This window comes from Chinchilla lanigera, unplaced genomic scaffold, assembly GCF_000276665.1.
Source record: "Chinchilla lanigera isolate Chin_1 unplaced genomic scaffold, ChiLan1.0 scaffold00016, whole genome shotgun sequence".
Lineage (NCBI taxonomy): Eukaryota > Metazoa > Chordata > Mammalia > Rodentia > Chinchillidae > Chinchilla > Chinchilla lanigera.
Genome location: NW_004955417.1, coordinates 26,423,960 through 26,447,968, shown reverse-complemented (window position 1 = coordinate 26,447,968; position 24,009 = coordinate 26,423,960). Strand labels below are relative to the sequence as shown.

The 24,009-nt window shown below is 43.5% G+C and overlaps 1 protein-coding gene across 3 annotated transcripts in view; it reads right to left on the bottom strand.

The window, feature by feature from the left end:
• The window catches only part of Grhl2 (grainyhead-like transcription factor 2), a 131,961-nt gene that overhangs the window by 85,329 nt on the left and 22,623 nt on the right, over window positions 1-24,009 (bottom strand). For all 3 annotated transcript variants that reach the window (XM_005381921.2, XM_005381919.2, XM_005381920.2), the window contains exons 2-3: window positions 8,937-9,132; window positions 1,288-1,355 (exon numbers count right to left, since the gene is read on the bottom strand). In XM_005381921.2, coding sequence (XP_005381978.1) covers window positions 1,288-1,355; window positions 8,937-9,104 — 236 coding nt within the window. In that variant the 5' untranslated portion in view covers window positions 9,105-9,132. The remainder of the gene's footprint in view (window positions 1-1,287; window positions 1,356-8,936; window positions 9,133-24,009) is intronic.

Here is a 24,009-nt window from a genome sequence, read left to right as displayed (position 1 = left end):
TTAAGTGCTGCTTTAACAACAGAGGTTTTCTCTTGTCTGTGAGACAGCGCACACAGTTTAGATTCACTTCGCCCAGACCCCACTGTGATTACTGGTCTAGGGTTAGCAGCCACACAAGCCGTTAGCTCGATGCAGTTGGCTGTGTGGAGGAAATGTCACAAGACCTGAAGAGTTTCAGCCCCCTACGCCAAGTCGTTGCTCCTGCCGGTGAGGTACCAGCACTCCTTGCAGCACAGAGCTTCAGAAAGTCCCTAGTACGGCAGTGAATGAGAGCCAGACAGCTGTAATTTTCCGTTGGACTCTGCCTATGAGGGGCTGCACCGGCACAGAGATGGGAAAGGGAGTGGCCCTGCTGCTAGGCACAGATCAAAATGTCTAAACAGTTGCCATCAAGGCCAGGAAGAATGCGACCTGTGTGCTACCAGGGGATTTTATTTCTCCTGGCTTCATATTTGCATGTGAAAGAATCTACAACAGAAAGCCCTGTGGTTCCTCTCACCCCACTGCAGCTAAAAAGATTTATCCCAGAGGTCCCCTTGGAGGAAAGAGCTGAGCAGGGTGATTGGCCCTTTCTAGTCTTGTTTGGATCCTGCTGGCCCAAGAGAAGGGATCTTCCAGTCGCCCACACCACACCACCACCAGCGGCCTAGACTCCTGCACGGGGCTCTGTGGCTGGGGTGACCTAAGTCAGGACCCAAGGACTATCAGCTGCGGATTCCAGCTCGCTTTCTCCAATTGGCTTCATCCTAAATAAAGCTCATTTTTCCTTTTTCGTGTTAGTTTATCTGTCTTGTTTGTCATCTACACGGTTCTTAATTCAGCAGAGCAGGAAAAGGGGGTGATACATCTCTGCTGTCCCTGCTGTTGGCCCTCCCCAGCTGCCCCTTTTCTCGGAGAAACAGCCCTCCTGGCCCTCTCCTCCTTTGTGAAGAACTGTCCTTGTGGTACTGACTTCTCCGGAGCCCAATTGCAGTGACAGAGCATGGGACTGATGAGAAAAGTTCATCCCAGGATTGGGCCTCCTGCCAGGCCATCACCTAAAATTCCTGGGACTTTAGGACTCCATGGCAGGGAGTCTTCATCTGAAGAGTCTTCCCATAATCCTTGCTGTACAACCAAAAAATGCCATTTACTGTCATTGGTGAGACCGCGCAGACAGAGGAGGCAGAGCTGTGGGACCTCCCCTCCTCCCAAGAACAGAGTTTACAGTTTCATACCACCGTTCTCACAGACTGGACAAAGGGGACGGTCCTTGTAGCCGGGCATATTCCTCCACATGCATCTTACCTTTTATCCTGGTCCTCTTGGCTCTCACTTGCTTTGTTTACAGACAGCAGCCTCTTGTCTCGAGGAACCTGGAAACAGACCAGTCATCAGCTGGACTTAGACATGGGAGCAGTGAGCATGTGCAGAGCTAGATGCTGGCAAACGCAAGGAAAATGGAATGATCCCCAGGAGAAGAGAATCTGCGAGCGCCAGGAGATGGCTAAAAGTGAGTATCCTGAATACCAGTGACAGTGTAGCCAGAGACTAAAGGTGGTGATAAACATACAAGAGGGGGTCACAAAGAAGCATAACCAAGCTGACCAAAGCCACTGTCCCTGGCCGTGATGCTTCTGTGTTGTCCTTACCTTGGGAGTGGACATGGGGTGGACTGAACTTGGGTCCCTCTGAGCAGAAGAAAGCATCACAGAATGATGAGCATTCTTTAAAGGAACAGGGACTGAGCCTCCTCTCTGAGAGGACTTCGGGTGGGGGCAGGAAATTGGGCAGGGAGCAGCACTGTCAGCCAGTGGAGAAACAGTCCGCAAATGTGGGCCACCCTTTATCCAGCCTGGCTCCACAGCTGTGGGCTTGCCTCCTCGGTGTGTTTCCTAAGGCACTTTCACTGCCATCTTAACCCTCACCTTCATCATCCCTGAGACTTACTGAGAGATGTGCCTGGGAGAGGGACCTTGGAGGTGGGTCAGGCCATCATCCAGTCACCCCACTGCCTTATGGGTACTCCTGGGCACAGTTCCCAAATACACCAGTAGGTAGGTTTGGATTGGTTGGTTTGTTTGGATTTTTTTTTTGTTTTTAATATTTTGCTAGCTGGGCGTGGTGGCACATGCCTATAATCCCAGCACTGGGGAGGCTGAGGCAGGAGAATCATTGTGAGTTCGAGACCAGGTTGGGAGCTCAAGGCCAGCCTAAATTGCATAGTGAGACCCTGTCTCAAAAAGAAAAAAAAAAAAAAATTTGGTAAACCTCTGGATCTTTCTTTTGAGATGAAAGCACACTTATGAGAAGATCCCTCCACTGGACTCTTTGAGCAATTTGTCTGGCTTCCACTTACCTGAATATGGATCCAAGCAGAGACCACTGGATAGGAGGGCGACAAAGGAGGTAGCCAAGAGCTGAGACCTGAGCACTGACTGCCTGGATTTAACTTGAGCGTTACCACTAACTGAACTCCATTCCACGTTCCTTGTCTATGAACCAGGCTTAACGATAGCGCTATACTGTACTGGTTTTTGGTAAAGTGAGTTGAATTTTAAAGCACTTAGAGTGTCTGGCACTTTGTGTGTTAAAAAACAAAATCCATTATAAGCCCTTCATTCATAGGTCAACTTGGAAAGTCTGCAGTATCCTGGGCATTGCTAAGCACTAGGTAAAAATGAGATGAATAAAACACCATTCTGGTCTTGTATTGAAGAAGACAGTTAACTCAAAGTGTTAATATCCAGTACATCAATGTTCATTCCAGCCTTATTCACAACAGCCCAAAGGAGAAAGTAACCCAGGTGTCCAGCAACCAATGAATGGATAAATGACATGTATAACCACGAGGGAATATTATTTATCCTTTAAAAGGAATGAAATCTTGACACATACCTTAGTGTGGATGAGCCTTGGAGACATAAACATAGGTAAAATAAACCAGATACAAAAGAACAAATATATGAGGTACCCAAATTCAAAGCGACAGAAGGTATAAGAGGAGCGGGAGTTAGGGTAGGGTGGGCACAGAGTTTCAGCTTGGGGAGGTGAGCGTTCTGGAGAAGGTGATGGTGGCACGGCAGTGTGAATGAGTGTGCACTTAGTGCTGCTGAACTGAGCTAAAAGTGGCTGAAGTGATGCGTCTGTGTTATGTACATTTTACCACCGTTTTTAAAAAAGGAAATGAGGGGAAAGCAGCATGTATAGACGAGAGCCTGCATTCCCAGCCTTGGCCCTCTGTGCCCGCAGCAGCCTATCACACAGCCTGCTCACGCCCTCTGGACCACCTTTAACCAGCCTCGCGCTGGGCCCTTCTCCTAGGTCACAGTGCCTCCTACCAGTGTCACAGAAACTAACTCTCAGTGACTGGATGTCAGGATGCTCAGGCACTCGGGACTCTAAAGGATGGGAGCTCCAGAGCTGTGGACAGGGATTTGTCAGCTGGATGAGGAAGGCTTTCTCGCCACAGGAACTGCTTATTTAAAAAAGGGGAGGGGCTGGGGATTTAGCTCAGCGGCAAAGCGCCTGCCTGGCAAGCGCAAGGTCGTGAGTTCGGTTCCCAGTACCGGAGAAAAACCAAAAAATAAAATAAAATAAAATAAAATTTAAAAAGGGGATATGACAGAGTAAGGAAGTCATTGCTGGGGGAGTGAGACACGGCCTCAGGGAGGGGTGCTCGGCCTCTCTGTTCCCTTCTGGGTCCTGTGTGATGGCACAGCCACATTCTCCTTCATTGCTCAGCATCCTTGTCCTCTCCCCTTGCCACCAGGGCACCATCCAGAGTGGTGTCTCTCAAAGTCACCCTCCAGGCTCAGCCTTCAGCGCCTCTTGCAGCTGTGAGTCACCTGCGTTGTTTCCTGAATCAGTTCATGCCAGGCCACGTTTGGATGCCCAAGTAGTCTTAAAAATGCAACTCTGATCTCCTGCTGCTGCTTAAAAGTCCTGTGGGCCCAGGAACCACATTTCCTATAACCATGCGTTGCTCCTTTTAACAGCAGAGTCCTCACCTAACGTCCTCTTTGGAACTCAGCCCCCCTCCCATGCCCTTTCCGCACTTTATTTGGAACCATCCTCAGGGCACATTTACATTGCTGTGCCCATGAGAAACCCACAGTCTCCATGTGTTGGCCCTGTACACAGTTAGGTCCCCAGTACCTAATGTACAGAAGGTAGCAGGCCCTCACTAAGTTCTGAGAGAATGAATCCATCCATCAAAATGGCCTGCAAAGGGCCAGGCTAAAGGAGTAGAAGAAACAGATTCTAAACATTGCAACATTTTGGCAATTCCCAAAGATCCGCGGAAGCAAAGTTACTGTTGCCAAGTCACTGATGTGAACTCAAAGTGCTGTAAAGCAGTTCCTAACCTTTGGGTTTGCTTCAACCCAGGCCTTTGAACCAGGCTTACCTTTAACTTTGCAGACTGTTCAGAGACATGGAGACTTCTGAGCTCAGTACCATCTCTTATGTGCTAGACCTGTATCACTGTCATCAGCTACCTCTACCTGGACATCCTGCAGCACACCAAACTCACCCTTCTCCCCCAAAGCCTTTCTTCTCTTCTCCCTATCTGGATCAGCTGAAACACCTGGTTCTTAGTTATGCACACATGCACAAACACACAACCAATTTTCATTCAAATACTCATTTCTCAGGCTTATTTCTTTGTCTCTATGTGGCACCTGTTTTGGTGGCTGATTTAGAGAGAAACTTAATCATTTTTTCACTCATTCATTTGTCTGTCTTGCAAAAAGACCATCACCAGACTCTTCTCTAGGACATAAAGCCCAGACTCCAGCCTGCCTGGCAAGATTCTAAGACAGAGACACTTTTTGACTAATTTCACGCCTTTGCTCACCAGCCCTGGTCCAGCAATCCCTATGACTTGGATTTCACTGAGTACAACGCAAGGTTTCATACTATGTGCCCTCCTCTCCACTTCCATTTACTTGCCATGTTCTCTTGTTGCCTATCCACCTGACAAACCCTCCCTGTTCCTGATAGAGGAGGCATTCCTTCCTGTAGAAAGCTTATGCATTCTCCAGAAGTTAGCAGTCAATGTACTGCTCCTAGAACACACCCTTTTATAGCACTTACCTCCCAGGCCTGTGGTTACAGGTTTATAGGACTTGTTAGTCCTGGACTATGATTCTCTGTGACTTTTCTGAGGTGTTGCAATCTGCCTTTGTGTATCCAACCCATCCCATAATGCCCATCAGCATTGCTGGAAAATTATAGCTAATTAGTGAATATTTGTTGGATGGATGGATGGATAGATAACTCAGAGACTGCTTTCCAACAATATTGGTCAACAGAAGGGATAGGAACCAACTGACAAGAGAAACACATTTTCATTAGGGCTGGAATCAGATAATTACAAACCACAAACTTTTGGAAAAAAGAAATCAAGTAAGATTAAATGAGCTGCTGTGGTTTGAATGTATTACCCAAAAGTCTGCATGTTGGAAATTTACTCTTCAAGTTCATGTTAGTGTATTTGGAGGTAGACTCCTTGGGAAGTAGTCAGGATTAGATTAGAACATGGGATGGTCCCCCCTGACAACATTAATGAGTACAAGAGGAAGAGAGACCCACTCTCAAACACTTGCGGTGTGATGCCCTTTACCATGTCATGATGAAGTCAGTGTACCCTCACTGATGCCAGTGCAGTGGTAACTCAGTTTACAAACTTAATTCATTCTAGATGGTTGCACTTGTGTTCGTCACCCGATGCAAAATTCACAAACAGAAGCAAAATTTTGCTGATTGCTTCTGTTTCGAACTAAATTTTTTGTGAACAAAGCATTTGTGAACTGAGGTCCTACTGTATAGTACCACACTATTAGATCTCCCACCTTGTGGAATCATGAGCTAAACAAACTTCTATTCATTATAAGTTACCATACTGTGGTATCCAGTTATATTGACAGAAACAGACTAAGACGTAAGTCAAACCACTTTTCCAATATGTAACCAATTAAATCTGGGATGTTTTTCTATTATGCACAGAATTCACGGAAAGGTCACCCTTTGGAATTACCACTGGCAAGTTACCTCAACTACATAGAGAACTGTGCTAGAATTTTGAGCCCCCAAATTATGGGAGAATCTACAAATGTGTCTTTTTAAATAAATATCATTTAATTAGCAAATAATATATTAAGCTTTACCTGCACATTTTAAAAACCTAGGCCTTTTTCAAATGGGCTCAAATAAGAGCATTTTAAAAAACAGTAGATACTGTAATGAAAGGGATATTAGGAATCAGGTTTGTCCCACAAAACCCCATTTGGTTGCTTGAACTATAAAATATAAAACATGAGTTCCATGATCTGGTGGTGACAGAAATGCAGCTGAAAAGACTTTGAAGCAGATAAAGAACCCCAGAGATGTGCTTTTGTCAGTTTGGAAGGACAGGGGCCACCATTCCTTGTGGCACACTAACACCTCTCTGTGACACAGCACACTAAGATCCTTTCACAGTTGATAAATCCGAACCAAAAGTGAGAAAAGATGGTGTCTGTGACAAAAAGGATCAACTCACACCTCTGAAGAGGTGTGCCAAGTCTGCAAAATTTAAATTATAGTGTGATAGCCATTGTTAAAATAATTTCCCAAAGTTTAACTCAGAAAAGAAAAATCGCTCTTTTTCATTAACATGTCATTTTTGTTATAGAAAAAAAAATCTGCATAGGACATTTAACTGCTTTACAACTCTCACCCCAGCATATATGTGCTATGAACACCCAGAAAACTGCAAAGGCCTCGGAATAATCATTTGGTCATAGTCCTTTTGGAAACAAGACCTATTTTTCACATAGGCGTTAAAGTGTTTTAAAAAAAAATTGTGAAACTAAGGGAGCCACATAACTCTGCTAGTCTTGGAATTAAAACCACAGAAAGACTTGGCCACAATTCAGGTTTTATGTAAAGTCCCTACTTGCATCTCAAAATATTTACAGAATGTAATATTCCAGCTTTCCTTGACATGGTAGCAAACGTGCAAGAGGAGATGTAATCTAGGTACCATATCTCTTAATACTCAGTTATCCCATTCAGTAAAAATTATTCTCTGAAACTGTGGAAGATAAATACATTGCTTTGGTAAATTAATTACTAGTTAATTTTGTTTCAAATTAGTTTCTTTTTAATAACCAAAATGGGAAATGTCCATTTACAGGTACCTGACATTATGCTCATTTTCACAATGACAATAACATCTATTTTTAAAAAATAAGATGAGGGGCTGGGGATTTAGCTCAGCGGCAAAAGCGCCTGCTTGGCAAGCGCAAGGTCGTGAGTTCGGTTCCTGGTACCAGAGGAAAAAAAAAAAAAAAAGATGAATATATTCCTTCTAAAGAGATCAATATATTTCTTTAAAGCCTAATTAAAATTAACTGGCATGTTAATCTGACATAAAAGTTAGGAAAAGAAATTGTGGTGATTAAATCAGGGTCACTTTATGATATGCTAATAGATTTTAAAAGTTGATAAAACTGACAGCTTTTGATTATTTTTATCTCATCAAGGAAACTGACTTCTCAATTTCTAAGGATAAGACCATAAAAAGCCGAGCATCAAGAAATGGTCCAAGATACCAGGCAGTCCAATCTGATGAATTCTGTCCTGCGCCATCCTCAGTAATTTTGAAAATGTCCACCCCATTAAGGACGTTTCCCGTTTTTCAAATGAGATCCTCAGCTGAAAAGGATTCACGATATAAAACAACCACCAACAGAAAGGAAGAAAAAGAGCCTCCATAAAACTCTGGGGTTCGTGCTTATTTTTTCACCACAGTGAAGTCTTCTGGCCCAAAAGCATCCTTTCACTTAGAACCTTCACTCCCCAGAGTTAAAATCCCTTCTTGCTACGCAGGAGTCATATTGGAAGTATTACATCTTCATCAGAGGGCTGCCTACCTTTGCCAGCTCTAGCTTTCTAGATAGGGGAGAAAATCAGCTGATCCCAGCAAGGGTACATAAAACACCATTCATGGAGTTTGCCAGCACTTCCTAATAATAAATGATGTGTTTATTCAAGTCCATAACATTCTCACTTAAAATATCCTGGATGGGCTGCCTGTTATCCCTTATACCTGTCAATCACACCTTGTTCCTCATCTTAGGTAAGGCAATAGGAAGCAGAAGCTGCAGTCATGACAGGGGAAATTGTTCTTTCTTGGTGGTTTCCCCAATGCTGATTTTTCCATGATGAAAGGAGCGGGAAGGTGAGATTCAGTTCTTTATTGATACCAAATAAGAGTACCCGAGGCCCACTTGGCAACACAGCCATCTTCACCTTGATGCCAAGTCCTAGCACAAGTCAAAGATATTCACAACCAAAACAAAGAATCGTCTCCTCATTCTGTAAATACATGTTGATTTCTTACACCTCAACACTTCTAGGAGAGCACATCACACCAAGCCTAGAGCTTTATCCTTGAGACAGACTATTGTCTTTCGTTTGATTTTCTGCAATACTCTCATGTTATAAGTACTGTATGGCAGGTGCTTTTTTCTCCTGTTACATTCATCTTACTTCAGGGCTTTGCAAAATAAAAATTTAGTCCCTCTTGAAACAATGGAGACTGTGCAGGTTGGAACCGCTGCAAATCTTCCTCTCAGCCATTCATGGAATAATCCTCATAAAACTAAGAAATCTGGAGTACCTAAAGGCTTCTTATAAAACTGAAAAATCTAGAGGCAACCTAAAAACCCAGCAAGTAAGCAATAGCTAAATTACGGTACAGCCACACCTAAAACCAACCATAAAGTTAGAAGTGACATGAAGGAAGCATTGGCATTGTGGTGTTAAGTACGATTTATAGGTAAATAATGTTTATGCATGGGAACAAAGGACACAGAAAATAATCATCCCCAAACCAGAGCTTCCCTTGGCAGAGTACGCAGTTGGACTTCAAAGGGAGGTGGGGAGAAAGGCAGAACGGCGGCACCCACCTTGTAGTAGTCATAGAGCAGGCCGAGAGCAGCAGCACTGTCCTCATCACCATTGATGCTCATCATGGCCTTGGTGGCCGCTGTCAGAGGGTTCTCCAGATATGACTTCCAAGCTTCATCCTCACTGGTGTAAGCCCTTCGGGTGTTGAACGGAGGGTCGCTGGGCATTGGCACTAAGGCCACTAGTCTTTTATTACTGTGAAAATGAGAGACATGAGGTTTATTTTCAGGGGACTTTCCTTTTCCCCCACAAATCTACACTTTACAAAACTGGGAGTGGTAACAGATATCTGTAATCACAGCACTTTGTAGGCTGAGGCAGGAGGATGGGCATGAGTTGGAGCCCAGCCTTGAATACCTAGTAGGTTTAAGGCCAGCCTGAACTACACAGTCAGAACCTGTCTTGAAACAAACAAAAAATCTGCACTTTGCCGGTTCCAAACATTGAGGTGTAGTCCCAGAATCGGGGGGAGGAAGGGAATATTAAAACTAAAGCGACTGTCATGTTGCATTTATGAAGCCACTGATTTATTCTTTCACCATCTAAGAAATTAATAGCAATATTGTAAAAGTAGTATAAGTAGCATACATTGGTCCCTTTCACACTTGGTTTTCTATATCTAATCTTTCCAGATAATTTTATTTCATTATTCTTCATAGATAAGTAGTAGAACAGAACCTGAGAGAGGTTTCATTTAACTGAACTTTAATTATAAGTAAATACACAACATTGGGTCTGGGGATTTAGCTCAGCGGCAAAAGCGCCTGCCTGGCAATTGCAAGGTCGTGAGTTCGGTTCCTGGTACCGGAGAAAAAAACAAAAACAAAAAAAAATAACAACAATAAGTAAATATACAACATTAAATGTGATCAATATGTTAATTATTAAAATTGTATTTATCTAGCTTATGCTTGAAAGTACTAGCAGATTATAGACCAGTGTGTCTCTTAATTTAAAAAGGCAGTGTAAACTATGTGGCAAACACGATGTAGCACATACAGAGAATACTGCACAGTAAGGCTATGCAGCGAGAGTGATGAGATGGACTCTGAGTCTGCTCTGTATGAATAGGGTTCAACCTCTGTCTAGACCACAGAGAAGCTCCAAGTACCAAAGCCCACATGGAGAAAGAGGAGCACCACTGGACAGCTTCCAGTAGGGACAGAAAGGGGCTGGGTAAAGTGGCACAGGACAAAGAAGGTCATGCTGTCATGTGGGTATGGTAATGCCTTAAATATCCAGGGACTGTGACAGTCACAAGAGGTCAAGGAAAAGAACCAGGAGGAGCTTTGCCACTCATGTCCTGGCCCTCTTGCTTATTCACTGAAATGGAACTAAAATGGCACAATGAGATGTTGTGTTTCAGGAACACGTATTTTGGCACATGGAAGCCTAGCATGGACGAGTCACAGGCCTGTGAAGACAGTAGCAACAGTGACCCAAGGGAGCCCAGCCACCAAACCCTTCTGAGGTCGCATAGTCCTAAAAGAGGTCCCTCTGCTGACACTCCTTTGGGAGCTTCCATGTGGCTGTGAACTGGTATGAACCCTCAGTGAAGAGTGTGTTGAAGGCCCCATGTGTGATGCATGGGGCCACGCAGGCTGTCAGTGCAGAAAATGACACTGGTGTTGGCAAGATATATTTGTGATGGGGAATATATACTTAGCAGAGTGGAATTCTAGGCTAGATGGTCTTTAGGCCTCTGGCTTGAGCTCTTTGTGACAGTTGTTTGGTGGAACTAATTAGGAAGAAAGAGAGAACACTGACCCAGTTGCAAATGAATTGGATTAAAAGTGTATAATCAGGTTTCTTGGAGTAAATGAGAAAAGCCCTGATCAAAGGGCTCACTGACCACTGGCAGTGAGGTGTCACAGAGTGGCACAGGCCTTGGAAGTGAGTCCCTGCTCTGTCTCCCACAGTGGAGGGAGCTGCTTCAGTTTCACCTGTCTTAGATGGAGATAGCAACGCCCATCGTACTTTCCTCTCCATGTGCTTGTGAGATCAAATAAAACAGTAGATAAAATAAGGCCCCGTAAACTGCACAGCACCATGCAAATTACAGGCATCCCTCCCACTGCACAGTTCTGTGTTCCTGCAAAGTTTGTGTGTGTATCAATTTTTGGCAAAGTTGGCTCTCCTTTAAAAGTGCTGAAGATAATCATTAACTAAAAGGAAACCAGAGTTGTTCATTTAGCAGGGATCCATGTTTACTGAGAGCCCCACAGGTGGCTGACAGTGAATGTGGGGAGCCGAAGGAGACAGACACTGTCCCTGACTCCACATGGCCAGAGACAGAGCTGCCCGTCTAAGACAGTGCTGGGAAGACACACACAGATCTGCAAGGAGGGATGCTAGTCAAGGCTGAGAAGGGGGGATGCAGGAATATTTCTTGAGGTGAAGAAATATTCATTATATATGGTAGTACAGAGTAACAAAGGTTTTTTTTTTTTTTTACAAAGAGCACATTTTTATTCATTTTGGACAGCTTGCTGGAAAGATTTACATATTTTAATCTAAAGGCAAAACAGCATCTTCACACTGTATGCAATTGCTAATCACATAGGATAAGATTGAATGTGCAAAGAGAAAATGTTGGTGGGCGCATAAGAATCTCTAGGCAGAAGAAATGAGACCTTTGGGGAGAGGCAGGGAGGGGTGGGAGGCCCAAATTCTGTTGGTGCCACCCTTGCCCCTCCATAGTTGTTTAGTTGGGGTCACCTTGATACTGGTCTACACCCTTCGTTTAGAGAGAGAAATGGGATTCTGAACCCCAGTTGCCCACGAGGCCCAGGTCATCATGCATACCTCTTAAAATGCCCTCTGTGGAGAGGACCCAGGACTTAAGAAAAGACTCAGATTCAGACTGCAAATCATGGTTTCCACCAACTGTGTATGGCTTTTGCATCATCATAAAGGCAAAAGCTCATATGTCCAACTTCCAGTAACTCGAGAACCCAAGAGAGATGAGGATTTTGCTCTCTCCCATGTCTGAGAGAAGCACACACTTCTAGGAGGGAGGAGTGTTAATTACACACTGGCAAATTCCCAGGAGTTTAGCAGGAAGCCCATGCTGAGGGATCACAGCCAAGTCTTGATTTCCACTGAGTGCTGTCCTAATTCACCAGAGAGAGTGTTCCTGAGTCCTCCTTCCTAGAATCTCTATTCCCTTCTGCTGTGTCTCCTGGACTGCCCACTTTGTCTGTTCTAGGTACAGATGTTCATCCATGGATCTAGGAAATTCAACCTTTCCTCAAAGATAAAACTATGGCCGAATCTTCACATAATACACAGAAAGAAAGGTTCTGGGAAACCATAATTTTACTGGCCATTTCTCTTCACACTTTTGATGGCCTCCTGGGGCTTTTTATGCCCTCCCATTTAATGATGCAATGGTTTTGGATATTTTCTTCACAGATTATAATGTCTGGTACAGAGCACTATTGAATAAAGTTTGGTTTAATAAAAACAAAATAATCTCTCTGGTATACTGAGCAAAAATGTAGACCTGCAGAGAAAGGAGAGTTTCATAGAGCAGCTTTTGTCAAAGTTAGGAACACCGTCTGAAGCTGTTTTATCACTGCTTGTTGGGAATGGCAGCTCTACTTCTCCTTAGTCTCTTAGCTTCCGGTGTGCTATTTCCCATGTAGCCCTGAACATGGAGGTGTGAACAACTGGAAACTTGGTCCCTGGGTCCTTCTTTGGAGAAAAATGTAGATGAGTGCTACAGAAGACACAGCAAGGCCAAGGCTATGTTAGATCACACACATCCCTTTTTTTCTTAAAGTCATTTGTTTTCTTTGACCTAACAACTTCATTTTGTGGGTGTGGGGTGCAAGGTTCGGAGATGAGTTATAAGCTAAAAGAGTAAAAGAGATGGAGAACCCACAGGACTAAGATGTCAAGCACTCAGTCAGGAGGCTCCAGATCTCTCTGCCAGTGACAGCCCTCTTCTGCTCTGAGCATTAACAAGAGTCGCACGCATGGAACGCTTTGCTGGGAAGAAGCACAGGAGACGTACCACATAACACCTTCATTCTGCAAACACACCTGCCACTTCTACGGAATCAGTTATCCCGTCTACTGCACTCTCACTCTTCACCCTCTGACTAGTTCCTGTCCTTCAACGGCCCCTTAATCTACCTGGAAATCCCATGGAATAAATACTCATTGCAGGACATAATTTTCTAAAGTTGTATTATGATTTGAAGCTACCTATAACTAAATCCAGAATCCTCCATCTGGCAGGTAAGGCCCTGTTATCTCCCTCTGATTCACCTCCCAAAATTTACTTTCCTGTACTTGCCAATATAAAGAATTGAGCTGTTTTCTTTGCATTTTCCTGAAGATTCCTATTCCTGCCTCCCTGGGATTTGGTGACTCCTCATGCTCCCTGAAATCTTGCTTCTTTCTGATACTACTACTCTTACCTAAGTCCAGCTGCAAAGTTCTATCCTCCAGCAGACGGTGCAGAATTTGCCCTACTTTCAGAATTTCCACTTGCCAAGAACTCTGACAGCCTGTGCATCATTGATTATATAATCTGCCATTTAATTTTCACCATGCAAAAGCTGCTGACTGCACACAAGGCTGTCGGTCAGCTGTTAGACCCACCCAGGCCACCAAAACAGTGTCATTCCATTAAATCCAACCCAGTCATTCCCTTGTGGTCCACAGCCTCTGCTCTGTCTTAGATTTCCAACCTGCCTGGCTTTACTCTAAGATCTGCAGACTCCTCTTCCCAAGCTTTGCCTTCCTTCCAGAAATACCCATTCCCACCCCACTCCCAAGTGCAGTCACACACGCATACACACACACCATGTACACACACAGACCAGATTTACTTACACACCTAAACATCTACACTGGCAGTTATATCTTATTAAGAGCATCGAATATAGACCCTTACAGAGGTACCAGATTGTTTGTTTATACAGAATGACCCACAGGGCATGGTTCAAGGTTCCATTCCTGACCCAGACACTTACTGGTCCTATTTATTACTTGTGTGAACCTCAGCTTCCTCATTTGTGGACAGATTGTTGCGTAAGTTAAAGGAGAAATGTATATTACCAGCGGACAACTAGGCACAGAGTAGTGCCCTCTACCTGGGCCGTAAGGCAGAGAAGAGCAAGATGACACAGGAAGCCAAACTCCTTATCTTCACCCAACGCTGCTCCCACGCCCACCCCAGTTCCGAAGCAGCCCTCACTCAGCCCTTCCCGTCTCTGCTGACAGCAACTGGGCTCTTCTCACTGTGACATCTGGACTCACCCTTAACTCTTCATTTTCTTATACTTAGGAAATCACGCTAGTTCTACCTCACAATAGCCTGAGAATCTGGCAGCTTCTCGCCAGCTCAACTGCTAGCACCCTGGTCCCAGCCCCTCCACCTTGCTTTTGGCTTATCACATCTTCTCCATGGTATCCAGCATCCCCGTGGCCTCCTAGAATCCATACCCTTGGAGTCCCTTCCTGTGTTGCACCACAATTGGCCCATGGTCAGTGGCGTGTGGCAGAAGTGAATGTATGTCACTTCTAGAGGAACTGAAGCCTTGACTAACTCCAGTGAGAGACCAAGGGCAGCCGACACCCATGGACATAAACTTCACAGACGCTCTGGCCAGACACAGGCTCATACAAACCCCAGTCCCAGGTGACAGCCTTACTACAGACCTGGAGCCAGAAGCACTCAGGTAAATTGTCTCTCAGATCTCTCATAAATCAGTGATTTTCATACTGCTCAGTGTCAGAAAATGCTTCTTTTTGTCTAGCTGCAAAGTGTTGGGACAATACTTTACACAGCAGTGACGAACACAGCTTCTTGTCAATCTCCCTGCCTTTACCATTGTACCACCTTCCTGGCTACAAAACAGCCCTGCCAGGGAGGTCCATTGCATCACAAACTACTTCATGCCCAGGCCGGTAGGGACTCCCAATTGCCTCAGAGAAGTCAAGGAGTCAGTTGTGACAATGCACGACCTGATGCCAACACGGTAGGAGGCTGAGGCAGGAGGATTGCAAGTTTGAGCCCAGTCTGGGTAATTTAGCAAGAAGACACCTGAAACTTAAAAATTTTGAAACGGGCTAGGGATGTAGCTCAGTGCAAACATCCTGATTCAATCCCCAGCATCTCAAAAAATAAAAATTAAAGGAAAAAAGTCAGAGTTGTTGCAAGGATCCTCCAGGCACTCTAGGGTCTCGTCTCCCTTTCTCCCCAGCCCCTCTGCAGTTCCTGGCCCCGCACTGTGACCCTGCCACGCTGGTCCCCGCACTCTGCCTTCCAGCCTTCGCTCCAGCTGTCTCCTCCAGCACGTTCTCAGCACCCATGGCTCTCAGCTCCTCTAGGCCTTTCCCACACCTGCCCTCAGTGAGAGAACGGCTCCTATTTAGTGCAGCAATCGGCCCGCCCTGGAGCTCCCGAATCCCCCGATGCATCTACTCTCTTTTCTTGCCGCGGTGACAGTCACCTCTGCCGCCTGTGTTTGTTTGTCTTGCAGTACTGGGGGTGCGGCGGAGCAGGCGCTCGCGTGGGGGCACCTGCAGCCCCTCGGGTGCACTGTGCTGTGCTCACTGCCTGCCTCTGCCAGAGCCTGAGCCCCTGGCGCTGGGCTGCACCCTGAACCCTGTCTGCCCCACCCTTGATTCTCAATGAATGCTTATTCAATCAACGAATGAAACGTTCCCCAGAGAACTGAAGTAAGGTGGTAGGTGGGGTTTAAAATACCCAGAGACTAGAAAGAGCTGTCCTTTTGACAGATCAGTTCATAGCCCGTGTGAAGCTGGCTGTAAGTTACAGAGGGTTGGGGGAGCAGGACTGTGAATTTGATTTGACAAGTGTTAATTATTTGAGAAGAGCAACATGACATGGGCTATTCAAGCCGCCTTTCTCTTTCCTCCCGGTTCTCTCCTCCACGTTATACAAACCCAGGACTCGTCCTTCTGTACCCTGTTCCTGTAAGCCACAGCATTTGGGAGCCTCTCGCACGTTTACATTGGGACCTGCAGCAGCTCAAGGGGGGCTGAGCTCGGAGAAGGTCGGATGCTAAGGGCACCATTCCTACGCCTCTGTCCGTTGTCCTCAGCACCATCCTACGTTAGGAGAAACATTTCTTCCCAGGACAAAAGTAGTGAAGCTTTTATATAATTCTCAGGATTTCCTGCCATCCACTGTGCCTTAATCTTGACCTCATATGTCTTCTATTCTCCAAATAAGTTGTATTCTGTGTCTTCAGCCCTTAGGATTTGGTCTCCATCTGCTTCAATTTCCTGTAGCAGATCACTGACAAATAATCTCTTCAACTTGGACAAAAACTGGTCACATGCAGACCCTACACTAAGTAACACAATCACAAGAAGCAACACTTATTTTTTTCTTTTGGAATCTTGTCATTTTTTCCATTAACAGGATAAGACTTTCAAATGGGAGCTGAAGAACCAATTATCGTAGCCAGGGCTCACGTCCCAATTTAAAAGCCAAAGATGCTGGAGTTTCACATCTGGCTACCGAGTAATGTCTGTTCCCTGGTACTTGCCGGAGGGAGTCACAGGAGACGGGAGACAGGCTCCACGTTAGAACGAGGGCTGTGATTCATCGGGAAGTTTCCGCCCCCACTGCTGTCCTCACTGGCATGAACTTTCTGCCTCTCACCGAACTGTGTAAGTCAGGGAAATGAAATAAAGCCAGGAGCCTGGTGTTTCGGGTGATCTTTGTGCTGATGATGGCTGTGTTCGAGGAGAGATGATTCAATTAATTCAAAGAAAATGTTATGATGCCCTACACTGGAAAATGCATAGCTTTTAAAAATAATAAGCTGTAAAATAAAAGTTGTCTATGGAAATTAAGATACGTTCATGTTAGATGGAACTGGTTGCAAATTATTCCAATCTGTCCATTGAAGTATAATCTCTCTCTCTCTCCCTCTCTCTCTCTCCAGCTTTGCTAATGCCCCACCTTGCACTTACTAAGTAATCCAAAACCGAAAGGATTAAGAATAGGACTAAGGAGCTCCAGAAAAGGTACATCAACCACTAGAAATAAATCCTAAGGAGAAAGATATCACAATGGGATTGGAAGAAAAATTAAGAGAAAAGAACTTTTAAATGAAAAGAATTGGTAAAGATGGCAACCTATGAAACAACTGAAATTGGTTAATGTATATTTGGGTAAAAGAAAATCCAAATACTAATGGTGATCACAGGTGGATTTTTATGCACCTCTTTCCCCTTTTTTTCCTCACATCGGACGTATAATGTGCCGCCACGTAACAAGGGTTTGAGGGAGGCACATATCACGCACACCGCATGGATACCCAACCAGTCATCACACTCATGAACCGAAGGAAAATCTCCTTTTCCACTTTTGAAGCAGTGCTTAGTAATGTCATTCTACTAACGGAGCCCCCACCACATGACAGGCAGTGTTCCAAATGCCTTAACGGATTAAATCGTGTATTCCTTAAAGTCCCCTCCACGTCACATGTAGTTTTCATGCCTTTCTACAGGTGAGGAAACTGCTGTCCCTTGCCCAGAGTTGTGCAGCCGGCGGTGATGGCCTGGGTGGCACCCCGGAGTACGAACTCTTAAGCATCTTCTCTCTCGCTGACTCTTGACTATAGTTACTTAGGAAGGAAGCCCTAGGAAACACACTGGATACAGCATACAACACAACTGGGTGCTTGTACACAAAAACAATCAATATGGTGTCCAAATTCAAAGTAATAAAGCAATTGTGGAAAGAGGCAAAATGTATAAGCTCCCTGGAGAAAGAGATCATTTGTTTAAATTATTTGTAGAGGGGCTGGGGATTTAGCTCAGCGGCAAAAGCGCCTTCCTGGCAAGTGCAAGGTCGTGAGTTCGGTTCCCGGTACCGGAGAAAAAACAAAAAAACAAACAAACAAAAAAAATAAATAAATAAATTATTTGTAGAATTCCAAGGTCCTGGAACATTCTAGAGGGAACATATCAGAGAGACAACACATGTTACCTGCACAAATTATGCAAGGTGGTATGTAGACTTTCCTTATTCATCTTTAAAATAACTAAGGGCCATCTGTTTTTAAATGTTGTTTGGAAAAATATTAACAAGTAATTCATGTAATAGAAATGTAAGTTAACAAGTGTAAACAGGGCGTGGTAGTATACACCTAGAATCCCGGAACTCAGAGAGGCTGAAGCAGGAGGATCAAAAGTTCAAACCTAGCCTGGGTAACTTGGCAGCTTAGTGAAACCCTGCCTTAAAATAAAAAATAAACTGAAAGAGCTGGAGCTGTAGATCAGTGTGAAGGTCTAGGCTCAGTATCCAGTAACCACATACACACTCAAAGTGGTGAGAAACACGGGCAACATTATACTTAAAGAGGAAGCAGAAATACAATTTTTTAAAGGAAAAATTTATTTTATAACCAGATTAGCTTTTATATTGATAAAGAGAATCATTTTTCTCTGAGGAATTTACATTGCTCAAATCTCAGGCAGTAGGAAGAAAGCACAAAGGTGGTTTCTAATCCTGCAGAATAGATTTCACTCTAGGACCCTTCCACACGTTTGCCACTAATGTTTATAGAAAACAGGGAAAAGAGAAACTTTAGAGCAGTTCCAGAAGATAAAGGACAAAGACATTGGGATAAAGGAGAAGCCTGATTGGGAAGTCTGAACCCTACTCTGGTGCAGGAGAGGGTGATGCATAATTGGGGACTTGCTTCCCAATTTATTGCGCTTAAAAACAACCCCTTGGGTCTGTGGCCACACCAATTCTCTGTGCGGTGTACTCAGGAAGTAGCTAAACATCACTTCTTAGTTGTAAAGGAGTCTGCCTGTGAGGGGTCCTAGGGCCAGAAAGAGACATAACTTGGTAAAATGCCTCATGTGTCTTCAAGCTACCATATTGAGAAAAGAAACACTTCAATTTATGACAGAAGCCAGCCATGGTGGTGCACGCCTGTAATCCCAGCACCAGGGAGGCCAAGGCAGGAGGATTCCACATGTTTGAGGCCAGCCTGGGCAGGTTAGTGAGACCCTGTCACAAAAACAGAAACAGAAAAATAAATTTAAACAGATAAAACAATAGAAGATTCATCTAGCCTGTGCAGTCCCCAGCTTGTCCCTTTGGGTCTCTCTTGGACACATGCAGAGGATACCTCCAGGTACCACTGAGCTCTGTGGGGCGGGGAAGGGGGCCACTCTGCTAAACCCCTGCGCATGCTGCCAGGCGACCCTTCTAGCTCTTCATTTTCAAGATGAGCAGTAAGACTCACTAGATTGAGGAAACCTGGCAGAAGGAGACAGAAGCCCAAGCTGAACCTAACAGCTTATTTATGAGTGAAATAACTAATGTTGGAGATAGAAAATATTCCTTAAAAATACAGCATCCATAAGGCCAGCTCAAGCTACTAGGAACAAAATAACCACAAGATTCATACTTATTTAAATAAAAATAAAATTTTGCATGAGACCTGAATAGGAAAGTCAGCATGTACTACATAAGCACTCTTCCACTCAGCTACATCCCTGACCCCTGTCCAGTTGTTTTGTTTCTTTGCTTTAGTTTATTTTGCAGTACTAAGAATTGAACCCAAGACCTTCACATTGAACTACGTACATCCTCAGCATATTTGTTGTTGCTGTTGTTCTTGTTAATTTTGAAAAGATCTGGCTAAGTCACTAAATTACCCAGACCAGGCTCAAGTTTGTGATCCTCCTGCCTCAGCCTTCCAGGGCTGAGATTACAGGTGTATGCCCCCATGCCTGACTCTAGTATTGCTTTTTGATGGCATTAGATATTGAACCCAAGGCCTTGATATATGCTAGGGAAGAGTTACCATTGAGCTCTATACCCCAAGTCCTTTTTAAATGTTTTTTAGACAGGGTCTCACTGAGTTGCCAAGGCCAGCCTTGAACTGGGGAGCTTCCTGACTCAACCTCCCTAGTAGCTGGGATTATGGGTGTATGCCCCTAAACTCAGCTTCCAATCCAGTTTTTAAACAAATAAACAAGAAAGAAACCATGAGACAAAGTTTAAAAGCATGCAGAATGATTCAAGAGTATCATATTCTACTAAAGAGAATCACAGAAGAAAGCAGTGCAGAAGGCAGAAGGGGATAAACAAACAAAGAAATAATAGAAGAAAATGCTTCCAGCTTTAGAAAAACTTGGGTTTTGAGAATCAAGGACCCTAAATTGCTGAAACTAGTAATAAAAAGAAACACATCTACCCATGTCCTGGTAAAATCTCTGTTAAAATTTAAATATAAAATGCTACACATACTTGAAAAAAATCACAATTTTCAACAGAAGAAGAAATAATAAGCAAATAAACTGTTTATCTATATCCCCAAATGTTGCAAGACAAGAGAAAAGGGATTTGAACATGGAATTTTACATATAGCAAAAGACCAACTAAATGTGATGGGAAAAAAGACATTACTTGGTAATGAAAGGATTCAAAAAGTATTTATCTACTCCTTTTCAAAGAATTTTTCTTGATTCAAAGTGGAAAAAAATGTATGCATGGACAGAAAAGAAAAACAATACAGTTACTGGAGACTATCAAACAAACCAGCAAAGTGTTCAGTTAATTGTAACTAATCATGGAAATAAAATTTATGCCACAAAGAGTTCTTAAACAAAATGACAGACATAAATGAAATCTACAAGAAATGGTAAAAGTAAAGGCTGGTGATACAGCTCAGCAGTACAGCACCTGCCTGGCAAGCACAAGGTCCTGAGTTCAATTCCGGGCACCAAAAAAAAAAAAGGAGTGGTAGGAGTGTAATCATTGCAAATTTTTGAAACTCTGTTGAAGATTTTGCTTTGTATGAAGGAGTGATAGATAATGGTTAATTCCCAATATTGACAGAAAATATAAATTAAAATGCACTGATTAAAAAATTCAATAATAACAATTACTGGAAGAAAGATAGCAGATAAAGTAGCAGCTCTTGTAGCGCAGTGGCAGGGACCTGTAGAGGGCCCTTAGATCTGTGAGAAAATAACTGTCTCACAGTAATCCTGGGACACAGTTGCCTTGTTCGCTGTGACATTCGCGGTGATGGCACCATGATGCTGAGGGTAGACTTCCAGTCCCCTGCAGTGGCAGCAAACTGGATTTGACACATCATTTTTCTTGCCAAAGACTCAACATTAAAGCAAACAACTGCATGTTCTCACTTTAGTAATCTCGCGCTTTGGGGCCACCACACTTCTTAGTGGTATCGTGCCCCCGGGAGGTCCACAGGCAGCATTTGGACCATGCGGTTGTTTGAGTTGAAGCTAAGGGCCGTGTCTTTTCCAGGGAATTCCATTTTTATATGACAGAACAACACACTGATAACCTACGTGCTCAGACTTGAACATTTGGCCGACATTTTCTCACAAATAAACCAAGGGTAAGTCTATCACTTTGAGGAAAGCGACTGTCAGCCTTTGCTGCCGGGGATACCATTTGAACTTTCAAGCAACGTTTAGAATGTTTGAAAGCTTGCATCCACCTCTACTGACAGCTTCCTAATATTTAAAAAACTTTCTCATGAGGTTGACAGAGGCATTAATGGAAGGGATTTTTTATTAAGAAAAAAATGTTAATATTGGGGAGATCTAAGTAAATTAGTTCACCAATATTTACTAGGGCCAAGGCCTGATATTATGAAATCACACACAGGTTAAAAAAATATCCATTCAACATACAAGACAGGCCGGTCTAAGGATCTTAGTGTGACAGAGTGTGGAAATCCTTGTGTGATTTCAGTTTCCACACTGCAATTAACCATTAAGACACCACCACTCGTTGAATTTGGGTGCAGTATCAAGGAATATCCACAATTATCTGAAAAGGCTATGAAAATATTTTTCCAACTATAAGTATGAAGCAGATGCTCTAAGTAAATGACATTTTGCAACAGATTGAACGAAGAAGTAGATACATAAAAATCCAGTAGTAATCTGGTAAACCAGGCATTACAGAGAATTGCAGAAATATAAATATAAAATAATACTATTCTCCTCACTGAACTTTTTGTTTTGGACATTTATTCTATTTTTGATTTCAACCTGCAATGACTTTATAATTACTCTAATTGAATCAGAAATAGAAGTTTTAAATTTCTCTGTGATTTCTCTTCTAATATGTTTGTTGCTATAACCCACATAAACACAAACTCAAACAAACTCTCTTCAATGCTTTGAGTATTAACAGGATTCTGAGAACAGTAAGTTTGAGAATCACTGCTCTAGAAAATCACTAGAGGAAAATAATGGAAAAAATAAATACTGATTAGTGAAGTCAAAATAAAAATAATGATATTATAGGAAAATTGAATTTTACATATCTGCAATTTGCAGTAAATGAAAATGATTTAACTCCATCTTTAAAAAACACTTTCAAGCTGAATTTTAAAAAACAAACCAGTATTTCTTGTAAGCATCCATGACACACTGGCAAACAGACCACTGTTCGGGTTCTGATGAGAGGCTGGTTTTCCACAGAACTCAGCGTACTGATGAAATTCTCTGACTACTACTTACATGCCAAATCAACATCAAAAGTGATTACATTTAAATGCTATATTTTGAAAATTATGATGCACTCTTCTAAGTATTTGCGAGTGGAAGCCTAACTCTTAAACGTTTTTGAAAGTTGCAATTCAGTGATACAGTGCATAGCATATGTCAGGGTACAGCTATAGAATTTTGGGATTATTTCGTAGCCTTAACTGCTCCTATTAGAAACAGGAAGAGCTAAGCTATAAGGAGCTAAGCATGCAGCATGTTCAGAAGAATAACAGAAATGACCCAAAGTAGAAAGATATAAGGATAAAAATAGAAGTTAATGAAGTAATGATATGCGAGAAAGACCAGTTTAAGACAAAAATTGTTTCTGTGAAGTGACAAAGGTAAATATCAGAAAAAATGAAAAAAGAGACAGAATTTTGAAATGAAAGTGTTATGAATCCTTTTAAAAATTTGGAAACACAAATAAAAACATTTCTAGAAACATATAATTAATCAAAATTGATTTGATCATTTGAAAAGAAAACAACTGTGACTTCGCAGTGGAGAAGCCCGGCAGCTGCTTCCTTCACCAAATGGCGAAGGCACAGCCTGAGAGGCTGGCAGAGCCCGGAGCCACAGGAAGGGAGGGTCAAAGCCAGGCCTCACTCTGAGCCACGTCCCAGCCCTTTTAAAAAAATCAATTAATTGATTAATATCCTTATTTACAGTACTGGGGACTGAACCCAGGGCCCTTACCCTGAGTTATGTTCCTATTTGTTTGTCTGTCTTTACATAGACTTTATCTTTAGAGTAAGTTTAGGTTTAACATTATTTTTTGAGACATAGTCTCACTAAATCACTAAATTAAGCAGGTTGAGTTTAATCTTCAATCCTCCTGCCTCACCCTCCCAGTGTGCCGGGATTACAGATGTGCACCACCACGCACAATTACTCTGAATTTCTTTTACGAGTAGGTTTCTAACCAAGAGATGGAAGAGAGACTAGATGGATAAAGACTGAGGGTGTGTTGTGTGCATGTACCAACTCCCTGTGGTGAATGTAATCATGATGTACAGCAAACACAGACTAATAAAAACAAAACAATAGATTAATTTGGAAAAGGATAGATTTCTAGTCTATGGATCCAACCGCTGTGTAACCAAAGGCCCATTTAGGAGGGAACGAGAGTCAGAAACTCAAGTCGCTTCGTGCAGCTCCAGCCCCAGGCTGCGCTGAGTGGAAGGCTGGTACGTGTCAGTGCCTGCGGGAAGCTTGTTTCTGTGTTCATGCAAAGGGCCGTGACTGACGGAAATCTGCACGGTGTCGCAGGGGGAAACTGAGGTCCAAGGCCATTCTCCCGGTCATCCTGTCCGCACTAAGGAGTCAGAGGACAGCTGCGGAAGCCGCATGTGCCGCTGCTGTGAGGCCCACTCTCCTCGGGAAGGAGAAGATGAGGATGCAGGCATCACTTGCAGAGCACCCCTCCGCCCCACACCCCTGCCCAGAATGCTCCCAAACCCACTGGCAAGGCTCCCTTACGTTCGTTCGACTGTGCAGTTCCAGGTGGGGGTGGCACAGGCTGGCATC